Raw genomic sequence first — 22524 nt, 5'->3', positions numbered from 1 at the left:
CCTTGTCAGCACAGTGTATCACTCACTGTTTGACCTGCACAACCGAGTGTACAGGATATGCAGGGCAACAAGGTTAACATTTTGTTCTAACAACTTTCAGGTTTGGAATTTCCTGGGTTATAAAGATGTGATTGCTCAATCCCAGTGTCAGAAGGGAAGAAGGGTAAAAGTTGTAAGGGTGAAATGGCTTTGCTTCCACATCTAAGCTAAATTGTCTTCTGTCCCAAGAGTCACCCAGGCTTGCCAAAGGAGGATATTCAGACAAGTAACTAATGTCTTGGGGAGCAAGGAAAACAGCATGTGCAAGGCCCTCTATTTCTTTGCTGTCATTTTTCAGTGTTTAGATCTTGCATGCTTTGAAATTACATCTATTTTAGAAAAGCAGATCTGACAGATGTTGACAGAGCTGACTTCATTGACTAAAGCCTGTCCTGATAAACCAGACCATACTATCTTGGCACTGTAAAGCTGAAACACACATACCAAAACTGAGAGAAAGAAAAAATGTGTTATTTGAAAGCATACTAAAATACTGAGGTAGAAATGCATAAGTATCAGGGAAAAGGTGGTTGTTCTTAAGAGTTCCCATGTGATCTGTATGCTAATACAGCTTTACTCTCTGTGAGGGCAGGGACACAAACAAATGAGAGTAAAACCAACACATCTCAGGTAATGTACACAGATATGTGTACGTATAGACCTACAAAAAGTTTCCAAAAATCTAGAATCATTCAATAACCTATGAAGTTCAAAATTTGGCCCAAAAGTACAGTTTTGTRCCCACATTTCTCTGTGGATTTTTCATTTCAGGTGGAATTGATTAGCTGTGGTTGGTGATTTGCCTTGCAGCCAAAGGAAAGSGATTAACAGGATAGATCCACTTTCAGCAATACCTCTGCCTCCCTAGTCTAGCAAGGGAGTCTAGACAAAGGGTTTAGTGCCCCAACTCTGCCACAGCCAGGGAAACTGATCTCTCAAGAACCTAATCCTGAAGRACATAGAACTACTGTGGAGGCTTTTCACTTATGTTCTTCAGCCTTGAACCCTACCATGCCTGCCCAGCTCTGCAGTGCTGGTCCAACACATGTCTTTCAGCCTTTGTCTATCTCAACCTCAGTTTCCTGGCAGCACTCAGCTTTCTGAACAGGGCAAGGCAGCATGCAATGAGGCAGAGCAGATGCACAGGCATAGGAGCAGGTCCCCATCAGTTCTCTCTGAAGATGTTTTACTTGGCATCTGCAAGGAACATCTTTGGTGCAGGGCAATTTATAATTTTTTAGCTTTGAGCGCTAAACTCATGCTGCAGTTCACAGCACTCTGTATCCCCTCCAGACAAGTCTTTAATGTTCCTCATCACGGAGGAGTATCTTTATCAGCAGGTCCCCAGAAAGCACTTTGAGCCATCATTGCTTGAGAGTGCTGCATCATCACAGTGCTGCTGTACCATCACAGGGTTAAAACGAATCAGTAACTAAACCAGCCAGTGTCTTTTGCCTACTCTCAAACAAAACCTTGATCTATGTTGACATTTTAAAATTATATATTTAATTTCCATGTGTGGCTTCATGACTTGGCAGCAGCCACACCACAAAGAGAGCCTGCTTTTAGCCAGGCTAGAAAAAACATAATCAGCATTGGAAGGTTCACAAAAATGTTTGATTTGTTATTAAATTGCTGATTCCATTTTATGAAGCACTTTACCAAACCCTTGCAAAATGCAAGGAACAGGCAGAATGAAGTGGTTATTGGAAAAGGCTTTTGACTCCTGCTGTGAAGAAGCATTGCAAGCTGATGAGCTTGCAAGTCCCTTCCATACAGAAGAAGCATCTGCTCATGGATGAGCAAACAGGCTCACAGTGTGGGGATGCCGAAGGTTCTGCAGCCTTTCACAAAACCACCTTGGCATTCGAACAAGGACATTAACCATAGCCCCAGCCAGACCAAAATGCCACACATCATACAGTGGAGGGCACAGGGGCATCCAATTGAAGGGCATGAGCGAAGCAAATCACTGCCTACAACTATTTTTGCCTTTTCTTGCATCCACATTTATCAAACCAGGTTTTATCTTGCAATGCATCTTTTTCTTTTTATCTTGTTTAATTTTGAAAAAAAATCCAAGATTAAATTCAAGCCTTCTTGAATTTATACAAGTATCTCATAAGATTAGCTCATCTTGTCCACAGAGTTGCAGGCCTAAAGTTGCACCTCTGCTTATTTCCCTGGCAAACCTCAATGAAGTCAAATTATCACCCCCTTGTTCTCCCAGCTCCTCTGGCTTCAGGTTTATGGGTATCTCCTCCAGTACTTATCCCCTCTTACCCTTTTTCTGTTACATGAAATTACTATCCTGGCTGAGATGACTCAGTGCCCAGCAGTTCACTTACAGGCAAGCACCAGAAGTAGTGGTTTTCCTTTTCATTTTCCTCTGGACTTTACTTGCATTCCTCTTCTACATAAAACAAGACAAAACAAATAAACCAAAAGCACCATCAACAAAAAAAAACTACTATAAAAAGTTTTGGAAGCCACACCAGAGCTTTGAAGTTCCAAGAGACAGAAGATGATAGCTCCTCCCTTAATTCAGATGTCTGGGTTTTTTGCAGCATAAGCCTCCTCCACCTCTTTCTGAGCATGCACACACACAGAGATTCTGCCCACTACAGGTTCTGAGCTGGCATTTTGAACTGTACAAGCTCCAGGATAGACACAATTCAGAAATGGGAGCATTTTGCAGGGCAGCTGACACGTGAAGTGAGCAGTCCTTCTTTAGGCTTTAGTCCTGGGTCTCCAATAATTCCAGCCTTTTGGCTGAACCAATGTTCTTGTCACAATGTGCATTACACATGCTCTGATAAGTTTTGTTTGCATTTGAGATCCAGATGTCCACAGTCCTTTTCTCCTGACCCATGTCTTAAGCCCTCTCCAAGGGAGGTGGCTCAGTGTGGGTGGACACATGCAGCCATCCATGTGCTACCTAGATAGGAGGTAGATGAGGAGCCCACGCTGCTCCAGTTGGCTCTGCTGCCAAGCCTGAATCCAGGGAAAATGGTTAGCTGGTGTTTACCGTGCTGATGTTCAATGCCTCCTAATCCAACCAAGCTTAGTCAGTCAAGTTATTTCATAGCATCTGATTTGTGGGAAGTCCTTCCAACAGAGACAGGACAAAGTTCACTAGAAGCACTTCAATATTGCAGTACCTAAACAGAGACACCTCATGGAGATGGCACAGGGCTCAGCCCAGAGTGAAAACAACCTGGGTGTTGGGAAGGTGCCAGATAAGGCAACAGCCACTGCCTTCCAGTGAAGGCAAGGGGTCATAAAGGACACCATACCTCTGGGCAGCCCCACTGATGATGCCTTATGGAGTGATGTGCCCAGTCCACTTCCTTCCCATTCTCCATCTGAAAAAAAGGCTGACTTCCACTTCCTTACCATAATCTGGTTTACCTGCTAGATTCAGCATAACACTTGCAATGACGAGGGGCAGGATGCGACTGTGATGTCTGAACACAAGAAGCTGTACCTGCACATTCACCAGCATCAGCTCTTTTGTTTGCCTATGTGATGAAGGAGAGAGGACTTCTGATGGACACTTTGGTTTGGGCATCACTTGGCTGTAAGTGACTCACAACAACCACTTTCAGGACATACGATATAAGCAACAGGCCTACGATATAAGCAACAGGCCTACAGTTTTCAGCACTATGGTTTTCAGGTCTATGTTAAACCCTTCTACCTTAGTCCCATAAATCTAGACACATCAAAATGTCACAACCTTTCCAGTCCCAGCTGCATGTCATAAGCTCGTAAGCTGTGGCATACAGACAAAAAGTAGAAGACCTGGTGAATAACAAAAATGTTAAAATGTGCAGTTGCATGGGGACATAGAGCAGAGGACTATAAGCAAGGTCTGCATGGTCCCAGGTTGCTCCTGAAGTACTGGTAAAGAAACCTTCCCTGGTCAAGTTACATAGCAGGGAAATGCAACACCAAGGGAAGATAAGCACACAGGTACTGCTCCTGATCCTTACACCATCAGGACTGCACCCGGTCTATTTCTGGAACTTGTACGAGCTTAGAAGCAGCTACAGGTATTACCTCTGGCCATATSCAGGCCATCAGAGCAGCTGCTCTCTCCACTCTCCTATTTCTCCATCCACCTCCTCTTACTGGAGGTGAGTACCCATGCTCACTCACAGGTTTGTTCCTGTTGTGTTTCTTCTGAAGTGAGCCATGTACTTCCATGGGACAGCCAGATGGTCCCTTTGCCATCCTGCCATCCTTACACCAACACATCCCAGGGAAGAGTCAGCAGTTTCACCAATAGCACACACCAGACAGGAGAAAGGTAGAAGCAGTGTCCAGGCCATGCCCCAGCAACCGATATGGCTCTTAGAGTGAACAACTTTCAGAAAAGCAAACAAAATTTGGAAGCAAGTCTTACCCCATCACCCCAGCAAGGCTCTCCTTACTTCTCTCCTGGGCAACTCATCCACAGGACCACAACGATGAAGCCTTCTGATAACTTTTCCCAGAGCTTCTACTGAAACCTTCTCTCTTACTTGACTCTTCACCTCAGAAGACWGCTGATTTCCTGTGCCCTGATTGCCTTCCTCTGGAGCACTCTCCTCCTGGACCTGCTACCAGCTGCAGCAACACGTGARCCACTACAAATCCTTTGTGGTCCCTGCTGTCAGGCAGAGGAGAGTGGCTTAAGGACACCAGAAAATACTTCTCCACACCTGGGATGTCACCACTTCACTGTCTCCCTGTCACCATGCTTTGTGGGGCTCTCTGTTTTAACCATTCATCCTGAAATGGGAAGAAATTGTATATGGAGCTTTGTGGGCACCTGCCTGGAGTTAGAGGCAGCTCTGAGCTCAGGATAGTCTCAATGAAGCAGGGCCAGAATAGTGGCAGTAGCAGTCTGGCGTAGCAGCTTTGAGAAATCTTTAAGTTTGTTAACCTTAATGATACAGGGTCGTCTGAAAGCTCAGCTGATGCTCTGGCAGTATCCTTGGGGAAAGAAGCCTGTAAGAGCTCCTATCTGCCTATGATTATCCTGAWAACAGGATAAAATCTACATTATGTGTATGGAGCTCTCCCTAAGCATGCTTGCCCTATGTTTTTCAGCAGTAATGTTGAAAATATTGGTGCTCAAATGGGTTTGTGCTGAAGCAGATTGGAAARCAATGGTTTGTACCCTCTCTAGCATTGCAGAGCACATGTTAAGGAAAATCATACCCAGCTGCTGCCACAGCAAATCCTGCTGCTCCTCCCGTGGCAGGACATGGCTAGCTGAATGCCAGTGCTGGCAGCCAGGGGCTCAGCCACTCCAGGGGACCTGTCCACATTCCCAGCCTCAAGACATCGTTTCATTGTGGGCTTGGATTTAGATGCTCCAAAACACACTTGTATACTTGAGGCTCTCTACTGCTCTTCTGGCCTAGGCCCATTGAGCACTCCTGTTGCCAAATCTTGCCTTCAGCCAGGTACGCTGGGAAGTGTTCCTTTTCTTCCTTCTTATGYTAAAGCATGATTCAGAGAGCTGGGTATCCAAAGAAAACATAGAGCACAGCAACACCTGCACACACATACAGTCAAATCTGTCAAAACTAACACTGTCCCCTGCCCCAGCTGCCTCCCCAGCCTTCATGCACCCACTCTGGTGATGGCATGTCCTTCCTGATCATCCCAAGAACAGAAGCTCCCAAAAACGCATCACATATCCCACTAGCACTTTAACATAGGAATTATGGGAGCCCTCTGTTCACATCTGACTAAAAAGATGATAGGCAGAAAGTTTGCACAGCCACAGAAAGACCATGTGGGCAGAAAACCCTCCCTGACAACAGCACACTATGTGTGCCAGAGAGGAGGGGGACACTGCTGATGTCACTGGTCCTGCAAACAAAGACTTAAGGATCCACTTCAGGGGATGATAAGGCTAAAACCCAGGCTGGTTTCCCATACCTTCTCCATACCCCCAGCAAGCCATTTATCCCTTGATACAGGAGAACAGCTCTTAAACTAGACAGGAAATATTTCAATATCACTGCCAGGAAAAACAGCAAACTGCACCACAGACCTCATTGCCAGCATTTTCAGAACAGGGCAAAAAGCCTCCTCACTCTCATCCCTGGAAGTTATGCATGGAGGAGAGAGAGAAAAGTACCTGGCTTCCTGCACAGTGCAAGTTTTGCTCAGATTTTGCTCCATCTCAATAGCCAGAGCTCTTTCGAATGCATTTGAGTCTGAGAGGGTGCTGAGGGAGGGAAACTCCAAAGGCTGCACCCAGAAGAAGAGCAGGGAGGGGATGCCTTGATGCAATTCTTCCAGTGTGAAAGCTCTTGATTTGACCAAGACCCTAGAAAAGGCTTTCTTTTTTACAAGGGTGAAGAACATGAATGTGGGAATCAGTATCTATTGCCATGATTGTCAAACAGCTCAGGTTGTCAGCTGGTTGTAGCAAAGGGGCTAAGTACTTTCTGTGGCTAATGCAAAATATTTTTTCCTACACTAAATTCTCTGTTGTTTTTAAAGTGGTATTTTCCACATGGTGGCTTGAGACTTAGGGCTGCTAGCATGTGCCATATCCCATTATCTCACTGCATATTGAGAACAGCATTGATTGGAGAAAGAAAAACAAAGATTAGAATAAATATATTTATGAAATTTAAAATAAAAATGGATGTTTATATTTCCAAGAATAAAAACGAAGAATAATTTTAAAATACCATAGCAGTGCTCTTCAGCTGCCCCTGCAGTCTGCCAGAAAGGGAAAAATACAGTTTTTGATCATTACGTCTCTGCAGTAGAATGACAGACTTCAGATGCAAGGCTTGCTATCTGGATCTTATCCTAGCAACTACAATCTCCTCCTTGCAGAGGGTTCAGAATTAGGGTTCAAATTTAGGGTTCAGAAGGGCAGACAGTAAAACCCTGGCAGACAAGCAGCATGAAAATGTAGCATGGCCATGGACTGCAGTGTGCCCCCAAAAACTGGGCTTCAGAGCCAGCAAAGGAGGRATGGGAACTACTTTGAGGTGGGTTTACTTTATAAAATGCTGTTTGGATGAGAGAAGTGAAACAAAATCCTTTCTGTAAATTTCTCCATCATCTCAATTGCTTCTTCCAGCCCATCCCTGCTGACCAAAGGTATTCTTGCTGACACCAGATTCAGCCTCTCCTGTGCTCCCCTTCTGCTGAAGCCCCACACCAGTCAGGGCTACCACAGATTGTGCCATGTGAGGAGGGTGTTATGCAAGAGACGCCCCATACCTGTATACCACATTGCCAAGCCGTGGGCTCAGCCACTGTGCCAGCTGCCCCTGCTCCAGCTGAGTGGAAGGCAAGGGCAGAGGGGCCCAGCTGTGAACAGACAGCAGCCCAACACTAATATTCACCTACCCAAGGGGATTTGTGGATGCGGAGTTTGATGGTGGACAAGTGATTGCAATGGCACGCAGATGTCGTTAAAAATTCAGTACATCTGATTTCCTGGATGCACCTAAGGGAAATACCCAGTGGTGCTGCTCTGACACTGCAGAGGTTCTGCAGAAAAGATGCTTGCTCCAAGACAAAGCAGCTCAGCACGGAGAGGAAAAAAACCCACTTCACTGAGTGGTACTTGAGGGTCCCCTACACCCATCCTGTCCCCAGCCAGGGCCCATGTGTGACACTGAAGGAACTGCAGGCACAGAGCTGGTTCAACACGTACACACAGCAGTGCTGTCCCAGCTACAGCATTTCAGGGTGGAACCGCCGTCCCCTCTGGGACTTCTTTTCCCTCTGAATGGGCCTGCCTTTCTTAAACTACATATGGGGTGAGGTTCTGAACTTATATGAGCATTTCACGCCTAAAGCATCCTGTGCCAGGGATGACCAGAGGCTAAAAGGCATCAGCTTTCTCCTCAGTGCGGTTTAGGTACGCAGGCCTCCTTGCGGGAGCTGGACACGGGAGACSTGGAACCCCTCCATATGCTTTTTGTGCGCGAATCAATGAGCGCCCGGCGGCCACTGGTGGTTTTGGGCTCTGCTGATTCAACTGCCGATCGCCCCGGAAGCGACGGTCACTCTGGACCCCGCAGGGTGCTGACACAGGCTGCCCGAGGTGAATCGGCACCCCCTGGCCACCCGGCAGTGAGGGAGCAGCGGCCGCCGCGCTCCTCGGGCGCCGCCTCCCGGCCCGGCCCGGCGGCACCCGGCAGCGGCGCCGGAACCCTCGGTGCCCCAAACCTCGGCCACGGGCCTTGGAGAACCGCGAGCGGCCACGCGGGCTCCCTTCCTCCTCCCCATGCCCCAAATGTGCGTGTCCAGGAGAGCCATGAAGGCAGGAGCCAGGCCTTGGGCACCACAAGCCTGGGAAGACACTCCAAGGGAGGGGGAGGCGTCACAGGCAGGGGAGACGAGGGTAGGGATGAGGAAACAGAGCTGCCACGAGAAGCCTGTGCAAAGTAACCGGGAGACACCCAAAACAGAGAGAGGACCACAGTTGCGAGTGGGCAAGGAGCTACAGCTTTCCACCGAGAGGCTTTAGGACCAGTTCTTGCTCGTGTTCAGACTTTTAAAACGATTTATCAGCCTTAAATGACTCAGGCTTCATTGCCAAGAAATCCGTTGAAGAGCTGCTCTCAATTCACACAAAGCATCTGGGTTGTTTTACCCATCAGCTTTAGCACCTGACATGCCTCAAAACAGACCAGTGTAGTAACCACATTGTCCCCATTCCACACTGCACCCCTTGATTGAACCCAYACAAGATTCACTGGTACCATGAGAAGCCCCATCTTCTGAGACAAGCTTATTCCATACGTTCTAGTCAGCAGCAGTCCACCCTAGTGGGCAAGAAAGGGCTGTTACTTGCCAAGCAAAGAAACAAAGAGAAGTGACAAAGTCCTTCAAATCTGGGTAACTTACCTGTTATTTAGTTTAACCTCTACCCAAAGCTCCATGTGTAATCAAACTGCCCTCTTTCAGCATCCCCAAACCAAAGTTTGATGCATTTCTAAAGTCCTTGAAAATTTATATACTGGAAACACAGCAGATATTGGACAAAAATAWGAAATATAAAATGGAAATCGTAAGAATAGGGGCAACACAACAATATCAAAGTACATAAAAAATAAATTTCTCTTAGAATGCTAGCTTCAATGGTCCATAACATATCCAGGGAAAAGGAAAAAAAAAAAAACAAATAAACATTTATGAGACTCCCACTGAGCAAGCTTCAAGAGAGCCAGATAGTCATACTGTAGCACTCTTTCATAGATTTATGACCCAAGAAAAGAAAACTTTCCTTTATCCATGCCCCACTCCAGGCCAGCCTGTTAGGTGACTTTGGTAGTGCTCTTCAGCAGCACTTTGCATCACGAGGGCTGGCAGATGTCCTTGAATGCAGCCCCTGGGAGGATGCTGACAGAATCTCTCTAAGACCCTTGGGAATTCACATGCTTGGTTTTCTTGACTAAACACCTTGTCTCTTCAGTCAGACTCAGCCCCCTTCAGTGTCCCGCTGACTCCAACCTGCTTAGTTCTGTTCTCAATACCTGACCAAGGCCCCTTTGACATTGTGCTTCTCAGAATGGCAAGGAGGATCAGGAGATGTTCCAGTGACCACAGTGCCTCTAGGTTTGTCATCACAAGCTGAGCTCATATGGATTAGTCTGGCAGCAAATTAATTTCTACAACCCATCTCAAATTGAAGACATCACTGCACACAGTCCTCCTTTGACACAAAAAAAAAAGCTACACAATTAACTTTTTCTATCCATACTTTATTGCAGGTGTACATATAATTATTTATATTTTATTTTAAACAAGAAATTCCTTTCATAGAAAGGAGAAACTTTTACCATTAAAACAAAGTGATTATAACACGAGTATTTTACAAATATGTACAAATATTGGCAACTAGTTTCCAGCATCAGCTGATAAATGCTTACACCCTAATGTCTAACAAACTATCAAACCGAAAAATAATAAGAGACCTTCTAAATCCAAACAGAAAATAAATCTATTACTAGCAGAAACAGGTAGTTTTGGTTTTTTTAATATGAATACAAAAGTTGCATAATGTATATTCACAGTGCTCGTAAGGTATTAATTCATTCTCAGTCTATACACAAAAGTGTCTGGTCTCCCCTTCATATGCATACGTCACGTCCAGACTACTGAGAGAACATGGTCAGGCCTGTAGAGCTTGYCTTCCCTACCAGCTATGAATAAAGACAAGAATCCCCCAGGCAGTGGATGCTCATGCAAGAGTCAGTTACACTGTTTTCAGGCATTGGTATATTTTGTAACCAGCAGTAGCACAATAACAGCACTTCACCAAATCCTTTGGATGCCTGGTAATTGCAAAACCAGAACAGTGAACTGCCTGGYGGCAATAAACACCAGAGATGTGGCTAGGCTGAAGCAGATATGGATGTGATTGTCTTTGAGAGAAGTGTGCACATGCATTTTATGACACTTTTCCAAACAACTGTACCCACTGAATTTTGACCTTTTTTTTTCCTGTTAACAGCCATTCCCAGAAACACAAGTAACTGGACCTCTGCATAGGTGGGAGAGCAACAGGTTAGCAGGACCCTCACTCCAGACCTCCCCCCTCACCTTTTTCATGGACAGGCATTGCTGCAGTAAGAGCCATCCGTCCAGCTCTGTGGTGATTGTAAGAGCAAGGCTCCTGCATTGCTGCAAGGCTGCTCCCTGCAGTCCAGCCACTGGCCTCCTGGATCCTGGCCATGCCAATCTCCTGTGGCTTATGGCCAAACAAGTAACGGGGTGACTGACAGTGAGAAGCTCGACTGGACTGCTCAAGAGAAGCCAGCCGGATTTCCTTCACCCAGTTAGGTCCATCCAGGAAGATTTATTCTGGATGCAGTAAACATACCTCAAGTACTTTGCAAAGGCATTTTGGCTTSGTTTGGAAAAAAGGAAAAGAGGCTACAGTGAACACACAACTCCTAATTAGTTCATTATAAAAAAAGAACAGTGTTATCACAGAGGGCACAGTCAAGTCATGGCTACTGTGAGCCTGTGCCCATCATTCATTCCTCAAATATACAGCTTGGGTTTGGTGCTGGATTCATCTCAGATGATGCAAAGCTGTTGATCCCACTTCAGTAAATGGGGATGCATCTGCATGCCTGTCTCTACGCCTCACTCACACAGAAGTAGCAAGATGATGGACTTCATGGATTTGCTACTTCAATGGCTTATGGGAATGCAATTTACCAGACAAGTACTGAGCTTTCAAGCCCACCATCAAAACAGCAGCTCAAACCTTCTTGTTGTGGTCTGGCTTCCTTCCTTTCCTGAATTAGGCTATCTTCAGCTTTTGATGACCAACACTGCACAACACACACTTCCCCAGCCAGCAGAATAGTATTCCTCTGCTTCTAGAATTTGCCAAAACATACCTAGAAGGCTGTCAAAAGCTGGGAACAAAGCTGGGCCTTCAAGTACAAGCTTCCCAATACCGGGAATTGATTGAGGGGAGGAAATTAAACATATATTTATTTGCATGTAACAAGGTAGCAGGATGTTTTCCACACCAAATCCTTGAATCAAGCAGYATAATTATGATGATTTCCCTAGTGAGAGCCAGCGTAGCCAGCTCCACCACTCTCAAGATCACCAAACAAGTACCCTTGGTATGGAACACAAAGACCTTACGCTTCCACCATCATCAGCCCTGCAGCACCACACACAAGTATTTGCATGACCTATCCATGACTAAGTAGGACACAGTCACTCTGTCTGTCCTTACAAAGTGACTTTCTCCAGTCCATACTTGCCTCCTAAGCAGAGGAAAAAAAATCTAAGGAAAAGATTTATTAAAAACAAAGAAAACAACACCATGAAAGTATGAATCAAAGCAAGGGGTGATCATGCCTGGACAAATTCTCCAGTCACACTCCTCTCTTCAAAAGTCAGTCAATTAATGCTCTTGCCCTATGTACTCTCAGAAGCAGCCAAGTCATTTGTTTTATCTCTTCCCTATCTCCCTAAGGATATAAATGCCAATCTGCATAACAGCAGTAGTAGACAGCTGACAGTGAGTTCCATTTCTTGCAATAAAGAAAAAAAAAGACCACACACTGTAGCTGGATGCTTAAAACGAAACAACAAAAGAAGAATAAGCTCCTGGCAGAGCAGGTCTTGCTCCCAGTGCAGCAAATAAGGAACCTGCATTCATTAAAACTGAAACAGGCCAGACACTTCCATACACAGCCCTTCAAATGTGTTCAGAGTGTATCTTGGCCTGACAGCTGTTGACAGTGTTGCAGCAGCATGAACTGAAAACAACCAAACTATCTGTATGTTAGCATTAAGAGACATGGACCACAAGAGAAAGGCAAGAAATAAACTGACATAAACTTTAAATTTCTTTCTGATTAATCCATTTAGACATAGTTTGCTTTACTAGCTCAGCATCAGTTTTGGTCCACTGTTTTTTGGTTTTTATGTTGCTTGTGTCACTGCCAGTGGCGCAGGCCACTTCCATTTTCTGCTCAGACACTTCCAATGCCAGTGTTAAGTGCTACACTCCAGTTGATTTGCCCCGTAGCCAGGTCAGCAGAAGTGATGCCACTTACTGATATGGGGCTGAATAACAAAGCCACTCACCATCTCTTCCAAGAACCACAGTGGCATCACATGTGTTAATGAGGTATATATTTCCATGATGAGCTATTTCCTGGGATGGAAGAGCTCCAATCTCATTACACCACAAACTCCTCTGGGAGCTGATCCTCCCCCAGAAGATCCAAGGAGAGACAGTTCATGGATCGTTTCCCGTAAAGGGCAGACTTGGTTTTGCAGTCCGCTGTGGAGTACACGCAGCCATAGATAGACAGCTTATCCTCGAGACTGCAGCCGAAGGTGTAGCTGTGGGAAGTGTCTGAAGACAATGTGGCACTTAGGGACGGGTGCTGCTGCTTGTAAAGGCGGATGTCATCCAAACTCTGGCTGTGCTGATCTGTGCAGCTCCTGCTTTTGGGTGATCTGACCTGCCAGTTCAGCAAGACACACACGAACAAAAACAATGAGCTCAGATACAGACTAAGGATGCCGGCTATGCATACTGAAAGTTTCCCTAAATCGTTCTTCCACTCTTTCAAGAGAGCCCTACCAGCCTTCTGAAGGATGCTGGCTTAAAGGAGCTGTGAACAATTCAGAAATTACAAGTGCACTAAGCTGCCCTGCCATGTTGAGCTGGATCCTGATCTGGCTGCACTGTGCCCTCAGTGTCCAGTACAACTTGACAAATACTGACACCTGAATGACCTCAGACTTCTTGGCAGATCCATGCAGTTGTCCTCAAATGGATGAAGTGRACTTACAAGAAAACTACCCCAAATGAATGAACACACTGAGTTAAGTCTAATGAGCTGAAATGAAGATCCAGAAGGCAACCATGCAAACTAATGGGTTGCAGTGTCCAGTAATTGCAAGGAACACCTTCATCTACACAGCATTGTTCAATAAAGAGCATCAACAAATCAGCTGTGATTCCCAGAGGCACCATCTTGCTACACAAGCCTCCGTGAAGGAATTATTGACTATTTGAAAGTATTTCCAACTTCATCACTTGTATTTTTTTCTTTGCTATGCCTCTTCAATAATCACCTTTTAAATGTGAATATTAAGGCTAATTTCAGGATATAATTTTGAAACCAAGACACTTCTGTCGGCACCAGAGAAAACATTGTCCCAGTGTCATTTCTCTCACTGCTATGAGATGAGAATTATAAAACCATCCTGAGGAAAGCCTGTGCTGGCTCATCTGTACTCCCAGAAATAGGAATATGTTGCATGGTCTGGTCAATGCTAAGGAAACCCTGCAGCATTTAGTTACATGGCCTTGTAAGGAAAGTTTCAGTGGTTTCCAAGGAGACACCAAGTATGTGAGGCACAAAAGTGGCAGCCAGGTCTTTGCAATCATATAGACAGTCCTGTGTTGAGCAGAACCGTTTTTATAAAACAGATGCCTCTCGATCATTTAACAGCATAAGCATGTGTTGATAACAGCAGTAACTTTAAAAATGTTACAGCTTGAAGCAAGATGCCCACTTCCAGATGTGACCTCTTAAATCTTCCATTCAAAGAGAGGAATAAATTTATTATGATTTGTACGGTATGGTCTTTAACTTTGGGAAAAATAACCTTTTTAAAAAATTTTATTCAAGTCTCCTAGAGCCCTTTATGGACTATTTTGCTGATAAATGAAAATTTCATTTTTGACTGGGTCCAGAAAGAAACATGAAAAATTAAAGAAAGTCCTAAGTGATGGAAATCCTTGTTCACAGTTTTAGAATTCTCTCAGCAGATAAGGCCAATCTGGATTAAGAGATGGAAGAAGAGGCACTTGTTTTGTCTCTTTTTTTGTTTTGTTTGGTTGTTTTTTTTCAAAAAACCACATTTCTACCCCAGTGGGTAAAAGAGGCCTTAAAAAGACATTTTAATAAGCTTCTTCCAAATGTAATTTCTTCTATGACGTACTTTATTACATATAGTTACCCCTTCTCAAGTGTTTGATGAAAAGAAAACCTTGACAACAAAGACTTCAGTACACACAGTATAATCACACAAATGATACAGTAACTAGAGCCTGAGCATCTGGTTTTGCTCTGATGTAAGCTGCTTCTGGATTCAGGAGCAGGAAGATGATCAAGTTTGCAACTCACATCCAAACTCCATAGACGGTCTTTGCTCTGTATTGCACTGAAAATCTGAAAGTGGTTGATTTTCCATGTCCCATCCAGAAGCCTATGGTGGACAGTAACTGGCTTGAAAGATCTCCCTACTCATTGCTCCAAACCTTTCTATACTACTCTGAACCCAAATGCTGCTCTTATCCTATTCCTGAGAGCCGTAGCTGGCCAGCAGCTGGTTTTGGTCACACCATGTAAAAATCAGTTAAATCCAAACTAATCCAGGCCTCCTGATTTACAGCTGTCTCTATCACACTAGACCTTGGTCTGGTGCCCTCCAGCTGAGCATCCTCTCCCTTACCTGGTGAAGGGATTCCACACTTTGGCCTCTCATTTTGATTAGTGTGACTTGCACCACAGACAGCGATTCCTGATTTACAGCTGCAAAGGAGAAGCAGGAAGTRAAACGCATTGAAAGTTTGAGGTTTTGTGGGCTGTGGAAAAGGGAAGGTGTTCTCACAGGCCACATTCAAGCAGTGCTATCCTCTAAAGATAAATATACATCATTAAGTACCCTGAATGCTCCAGTTTTGTTCACAAGTACTCATTTTTCGCCCTAAAGATCAATATTTAAAAACTTCCAAGAAAACAGTTTCCTGCCAACTTATCCCATTTCCACACTTCTTGCTTTGCTGTAAAGGCTGTRTGTATTAAGGCCAGACAGCTCCTGCATAACCCTGTTGCCTAGCATTCCCTGTACCACAAAGCACAAAACTTTACCTATGAATACTATGAGCATCCCATTATCCTGTGGTAGAATACCTTGGCTGTTTTATGGCATACAAGACTTTAAAGCATATTCCTTCAGTAGAAAAGGTTTACCTCAATTATCTTTTTGTCATTATCTGAATATAAGCTTGGCATATCTAGGGAAGGGAGACTTAGAGAAGCACAGAGGAGAGCAGCACTGTATAATACAGAATGCTGGCCTTTAACCTCTAGATGAGCTGCCTGTAAATCCTGTTGCAGCAGGGCAGTAAGTAGCACAGGCAGCTTTTCAGAAGAAGATAACCATTTTCTTAGATCCCACAGATTATGCCTGTTGCTAGAGCCTTAAACTGAGCAGCAGCAGAAAGCCATCTCACCTTGGCAGCTAGGAGCATCTAGAGGCAGGGATTCAACAGATTCTCCCACAGTAGCCTCCTCTAACTGGTCTCCCTCTAAAGGCTCATCTACAGGCATCTCCTCTGGCTCATCTACTGCCAGCTCAAGCTCTAGGAGGAAGAGAGCAGCAGGAGAATGGTCAGAATTACACTTGTGCTCCAAGCTGCTGCACAGTCTCTTACTCCCTCTTCTCCTGAGGGAGAAGACAAAAGCGGGCTTCGGAGTTGCTCCGCATGTCCAAATTCTTTACCATCATCCTGAGTGTCATCTTCAGCCCGCCCTTTGCTGCCACTGTCAATGCCAGAGCTACCGTAGCTGATGGTTGAGCTGCAGGATTTCTCTTTCCTGTGCACCCGGTCAATGCCGAAGGGCTCATCCACYGACATTTCCACGGACACGCGGTGCCTGGAGTCAGCCTCGATGCCCGAAGTGTGGGAGCTGCCATGACTCCCTGTGGACTGGCGMGAGAGGCGGTTATCCCTGCGGCTGCCCCCGCTGCTCCCGCTGCCCCGAGAGTTCTTGTCGCACGGGTCCAGGTCCATGTCTAGAGTGTCACTGATATAGGACTCCCGGTAGCACTTCTTCTCTGAGGAAGAAAGAAGGGAGAAACCAGTGATAACTTTTAGGAAAGGTAGCTAATATATTCGGGAAGTTGGGTTGGCACAAACCATCAACTAAGAAACAACAGCTGCAGCTACTGAACAAATACAGGGATAGCTTTGTATTTTGTTTGCTCAGCAGATACTGGGATGCTCAGAGGGTTGCAAAGGAATTAGTCATGCAGTAAACCCAGCATCTCTCAAATTAGAACAGGCAGGTAGAGGTAGTTATACAAAAAAAAGTAGGTTTCAGAGTGAAGGTCAGTAACAACAAAGCAAAAAAAAAGCAAACAAAAGAAGGGAATTGCTTAGTTAACTTGAATGCTCAATCTTTAAAACCAGATGCATTGATTGGTTCTTGAAACACCTATCAAGTGAAGTTAGTTAAAAACAAGATTCCTGTGGCTGGCATTTATTAATGATTTATTATTTCTCCCATAGCTTGTATGTGCTGAGGGTGGTCAAGAAATCCATGACACACTAATAGACATGAAACAACCTAGGGCTTGTGCCCCCAGGCACTTGATCACTGAGCCTTTCTACAGGTGTCTTGCACATGCCACTGGCTGCACCCACACAGCTCAAGGCTCCTGCTGTAACCCCTCTGAAGAGAAAGACAAAAGGAGTCATTACCACTCTACTGCTCTCTCACAAACATAGTCTACAATGCAGGAGCCATAAATACTTCTTAGGAATGGACCTGAAACATATCTAACACCTCTGCTTCTATCACTGGCTCCCTGATAAGGCAGAAAACCCATTAATTAGATGAGAGCAGCCACTATGAAACAACAGAAGAGACTAACAAGCTGTCCTCTTGCCCTTACCAAACTCACTTGGGTGTTCCCTAACATACCTTCAGCCTCCTCCAGCTTTTGGATCTGCTTCAACACTGGCTGAATATTCAGAAAGAGMCGGTGGCTGTTGCTGAGTAGCTGCAGCAAATGCCGTGACCTGAAGGGGCAACCCGTGTAGTAAACCAGTTTCCGTGCAGAGGGCAAACCATCTGGCTGGATTTCAAATTTTTTCCCCTGCACAAAGAGGAGAGATGGCAGAGAAATGAGCAAGAGCATGTTTTCAGCCACACGGCTAGCAGAGATAGCTGTGGTCTTGTGCGTGCAAGTGACAGGACCTGTCGCAACTGCACTGGCAGGCTCACAGTTCTGCCACGTCCCAGGTTGACAGCCACTGGCAGATGGCCTCCATGCCATCATACTCACCAGAAAGGCCAGCTTCCCAATGTGCGACCAGGGAAAGTCATATAGGAGCTGGCGAACGTGATTCACCTCCTGCAACACATCAAACTCTGAGTGACACAGGTACTGGCAGGTACAGGGTGGAGTCAGCGATGTGCAAAGAATTTGCAAACAACCAAGAATTTGAGATATGTGGAGCCTGGTATTCGAAGGGGAGGCAGAGGAGCTGCAGTGAGGGGGGAGGACAAAGGAACTGGGCAGAGTTAATGCTACACCAGAAGGCTTTCACAGCAGTCTGTTACCTGATAGATGTGCATTCCTCTCAGGGTCAGGCCCAGGATAACTGTCGGTCGATCCTCCTTCTTATCCTTAAAGAACAGAAAAGTCAAAGGTTAATCTACAAAGACCACGCTCTTGTTCTGGCACCTACTGCGGCAGAGGTAGAAGGACTCCTCATCAGGCAGATGCCATCAGCTCATTCGATTTTTATTATGTTTGTAAAGTGCACCTTGCCTTGTTGACTCCTGAAATATCTACACCTAAAATCCCCCCATGCTGGGAGGCTCAGGCATTTCACCAGCATGTGTCCTAGCTGCCCTGGAYTGGGAATCCTGTAGCTTTAGTGATGCGTGAGTAGGGACAATTACTGCTCTCAGAGGTATTTTGTAACCTCTCTCTGGTAACCATGTGCTGTCTCTGCTGGGCCCATGTCTCTTGCTCTCCAGATGACAGACCCCAAAACAGAAGAGAAACCCATTCCCCCTGCCACAGCACTGCTGTTCCCATCCAGGGATTTGCTAAATCTTAGGTGTCACTTGACTGGGGGGGAGCTAATCAATGCCCAGTTACAGGACTTTCATTCTAACATTCGATCTTGGTGTTGGGAGCCGGTGGTTTTACATGTTTATACCTGGGTTGAAATATTCATGGCTTTTAACTCATGCTGCATCTTGGTAGGACATACTTGGTCTCTAATCAGATTCTTTTGCTTGAAGACCAAAAAATACAAAAGAATTCTTTCAGCATCTCCTAATACCACATAGTTAGGGAGGGAAACACTTAAATTTTTTTGCTAGGAGGAAACTCCTCAAAGAAAACTTTGAGGTAAAAATGTATGGGCTCACAGAGCTCCAATATTACATTGTAACTTTCTCTCCTCATCTGGCTTGCAAGATACAAGGCTTGTGACATCGTATTACCTCACCCTTTGTTCCTGATACCATCCATGTCTTCAGTTCAAAATCACTAAGAAATATTTTCTGCCTCCTAAGGGCAATGGGCTTTGTAAATCAGTATTGGTTTCCCTGAATGAGAGATATAGGGGTATATTGTGGTTTTTTTTTTTGCAGCTCCCAACTTTAGTAGAAAGCCATGAGCAGCCAAAAGTGACTGCTTTTGAAATCTCAGGGCACCCAACACATCAACACCTTCACCTGGCACCCCTGTGTACTTGATYAGGTGATTTGTGACCCAGGCGTCACCTAGGAAGAGGACTTCTCACCACAAAATGAGGTAACTGTGTCACACGGCAGGAATAAGAGCAAACAACACATGGAGGAGTACATGATGCCAAGTCAGACAGGAATTTGAATTTTAAGAATAACCAATTTCACAGCCTTGGTGTTATCAGATATAAAATGTATCATGTCCTCCCATCTGGACTTCTTATGGCATTCACATGTAACTAACTCTCTCATGACCGCATCATWAACAGCATTAAATATCAAAACAGGACAGAAGAAAGGTAGGTGAGCATCCATGGTTTGCAAGCAACTAAGCCTGGACTACAGACCAAAACTTATTTTCTCTAGAAAATGCATGTTTCTTTAGTAACTAGAGTTGTTARTTATGTTCAAAGGACACGGATACTGTCCAGACATAATTCTTACTGAGCACAAAAGCCCAAAAAGTTTAACTAAGAGCCTGACAGAGTATCTCTATTTGCAACAAAGGCCCCAGCCATTCCTAATGGTATAGTGGAACATAAAACTTCTTAATAGTCCTATTTGTAGGTCTAAACACTCTTAGCATGTGAAAATGAAGCATCTTCTGTTTAAGCAGGCTTGGGTAAGAAGTCAAACAAGCAACAATGCAGAAATCAAAAAGCATACATACAGCTGAAAAAAGCCAACTACTGTGGCAAGGTTGGAGAAGGAAGGGAACATGAAAGTTGGAATGACTCAGTGTCACCTTCAGTTATTACATGACATTTGTGTGAAAGTTGGCTGACCTCTTGTCATTATTTCAATGAACTACAACAAGAAAAAAAAGAGGTTTCACTGATTTCTCTGGTGCAATTCTACTGAAAGGGACAAAAATGAAGTTTTGCCATTTCTGTGGCCAGTTTCTTCGCCAAGGAACAAAAGTAAATTCCAGCTATATCTGTACAGTGGCAACGGATTTGTTTGTGGGGACAGGCCTCATTGGCTGAGCTGTTTAGATTCATTTGGCCTCTCTGAATCAGAGGCAACCATCCCTCAAACAAACAGAAAGAGAAAAATGCAATTGCGCACTCAGTTAATGATGGGAAAGAAGTTCAAAATAAGAAGCTCTTTGTTTAACCTTCTGCAGCCTGTAGAAGTGGACTGGCACGTCTTCCAGCAGGCAGGACTCCTTAATGAACTTCAGCACTGCTTCCTTAGCGCTCAGCCCTTGCTGTTCTCGGTGCATCTCTGGGGCATGTTTCAAGATGTAGTCGCYCCCCCTCTTCGCAATTATCTAAACCGCAAAGAAAACTAACAGGTCAGCAACTCTTCAGCAATCCCCACAAGAGGCAGCTGTAATCAACAGAAAAGCAGTGTCTGGAGGTGGAGGAGGTTCATATATTCCCTCAAGATGTTAGTCTGCGTTCACCTCTACCTCCCTGGAGGATAAGCATTTAAAGCAGCCTGGATGACACCAATGTTTCCGAACAGATCCTAGTGGCAATGCTGTAACAGACCGAGAACTACCAAGAGGTCATGTCAGCTCCTTTCACTTTTAAGTATCTGAATTAGTTTTCCTAACTCTTGGCATCCATCAATGTTTATGGGCAGATAACAAATTTTGTTCTGCATGCCAACACAATCAGCAGCAACATCTCTAAACAGGCAGAAATACTAGGTTTTCCTTTTAAGACCAGAAACTACACATTAGGCTTATTTAGCATTCCCATTCTCAAAGGGGTGGATAACACTATCTCAAGGTATTCTTTTATCTGTTGGGAGTGGTTGGCAGGCACATGGCTTCACCAAGCAGTAGAAAAACATGCACCGGGCCTTTTGCTCCTGCCTGCAAGTGCCCAGTTCCCCTGTTTGCTCACATGCCCTCTCCATACAAGGCCACTGGGCAGCTCAGCCCTCCCCCATGCCCAGCTGGTGCCTTTCAGGCTGTGAGCTGCAGTGACAGGTAAGACGGATGATTGGCTGAATTCACAACACCCGCACCACCAGGGGCATTTGAAACTGGATTGCACCAGGTACCWGAGAACATCCCACTAGAAACAACCCATCCTGACTCCAAACTAGACTCCATCACCACCCAGTTCCCACTTACATTTGATATTAAACCCCTTGTTTACTGTTTGCTAACACCTCTGCGTGCCTTGCCATATTAACTGCCCTCCCACAAGGAAGGCTGGCCTTGGTGGAGGACAACATTGATGCCATCAGCTGTGCAATGTCAGCACAAAGATGTGCCAGCTCCATGGTTCAAAGCTGGGTGGGTCAGCCAGGGCAGCACTGCCTCTCCTCACTGCCATGAAACTTGGAGCAGCCCTTGGCCAAATGAAGCACATGTTGAAGGAAGAGATAGTGAGCAGTGTCCTCCTCCAGCGCAATCTCCCCATGGGAGCCCAGGGGCAGGGAGAGAAGCATCCCCATGCCTGCCACATTTTGCTGTTTGTAATGATGTAGTAAATCACCTGCATGCTTGCCTGGGGTTGTGGCTCAGCACAGGTGAGCCAAACTTTGGCAAGCGTTGCAAAGGCCAAGGCAAAGAAGCAGCAGTCTGTGATAAGCCTTTAACTGCCTCAGAAACAGCACACAAGACCCACCTTTTCCAGCCCTTTGTCAGCTGCCTTCTGACAGGCACCCCATAACAAGGAATGGCATGAGATGAGAACCTGTTATCTGGGAGAAAGGCACACTGCTGCACAGCAAGGCAGGCAGGCTACGATTTGTGCACTAAAGAGACTATCAGTCTTCCTTCACCAAGTTAAGTTCTGACACTGTTCTGAACCTTCTCCCCAAAGCAGGGACATCTTACAGGAGAGATGCAACTTGCCTGGGACAAGCAGCCAACTAAGTCTCAGCTAATTTGCCTTCATTTGAATACTAAATCAGCTCTTGGTTGTAAGTGTTGAAGGGCACAGGTCACATGCACATGTTTATAAACAAACATGCAAACCCCTTCCCTTTCCTCTTAYTGCACTTGAGACAGAGATAAATGACAAAGCAAGCACCAGAGGCATTGCACAGTAGTACTATCCTGTACAGTTTGGATCTATCCATCCCTAGAGCAAGCACTACATAGATGGGAACAATGGGCAATGGACTTGGCTTTGCAGCTATGAGGTTTTCTTGAGAGCTTGGGTTGTGCAGATCTTGCTGATGTACCACTGGGAACACACAACCCTTTAAGCCAGGGAAGAATTAAACAAAGATAGCTGCACTGCCAGCGTTATTTATGTGACACCAACACATTCCCTCACCAAGGAAGGATGTACCACCTACCTCACTGGTGAGTGAGGCCAGGAACGTGCATCCACATCCAGTAAAAAGACAGGAGGTATCTTCCAAGGGAACTTCAGGGTGACACTCTACCTATCTGCCTGATCATTGAAGTGGGAGATGGGTAAGTCACATGGCTGCAGATAGGTACTATGTTGACATAGCTCCTGCCATGTGCACGATCTCTTGA

At 45.3% G+C, this 22524-nt stretch overlaps 1 protein-coding gene across 4 annotated transcripts in view; it reads right to left on the bottom strand.

The window, feature by feature from the left end:
- Positions 1-9775: 9775 nt before the first annotated feature.
- The window catches only part of FRMD1 (FERM domain containing 1), a 39539-nt gene continuing 26790 nt past the window's right edge, over positions 9776-22524 (bottom strand). For 3 of the 4 annotated variants that reach the window (XM_057381234.1, XM_057381236.1, XM_057381237.1), the window contains 8 exons: positions 20188-20343; positions 17928-17993; positions 17650-17718; positions 17286-17460; positions 16081-16416; positions 15812-15940; positions 15028-15107; positions 9776-13022 (listed from right to left, as the gene is read on the bottom strand). In XM_057381234.1, coding sequence (XP_057237217.1) covers positions 12735-13022; positions 15028-15107; positions 15812-15940; positions 16081-16416; positions 17286-17460; positions 17650-17718; positions 17928-17993; positions 20188-20343 — 1299 coding nt within the window. In that variant the 3' untranslated portion in view covers positions 9776-12734. The remainder of the gene's footprint in view (positions 13023-15027; positions 15108-15811; positions 15941-16080; positions 16417-17285; positions 17461-17649; positions 17719-17927; positions 17994-20187; positions 20344-22524) is intronic. The other variant, XM_057381235.1, reaches the window with a different exon arrangement.

Source organism: Malurus melanocephalus, unplaced genomic scaffold (assembly GCF_030028575.1).
Source record: "Malurus melanocephalus ecotype Western Australia unplaced genomic scaffold, MMel_1.1 scaffold_499, whole genome shotgun sequence".
NCBI classification, from domain to species: Eukaryota; Metazoa; Chordata; class Aves; order Passeriformes; family Maluridae; genus Malurus; species Malurus melanocephalus.
Note: the sequence above shows the minus strand (reverse complement) of the source record. Positions and strands in the feature narration are given on the sequence as shown.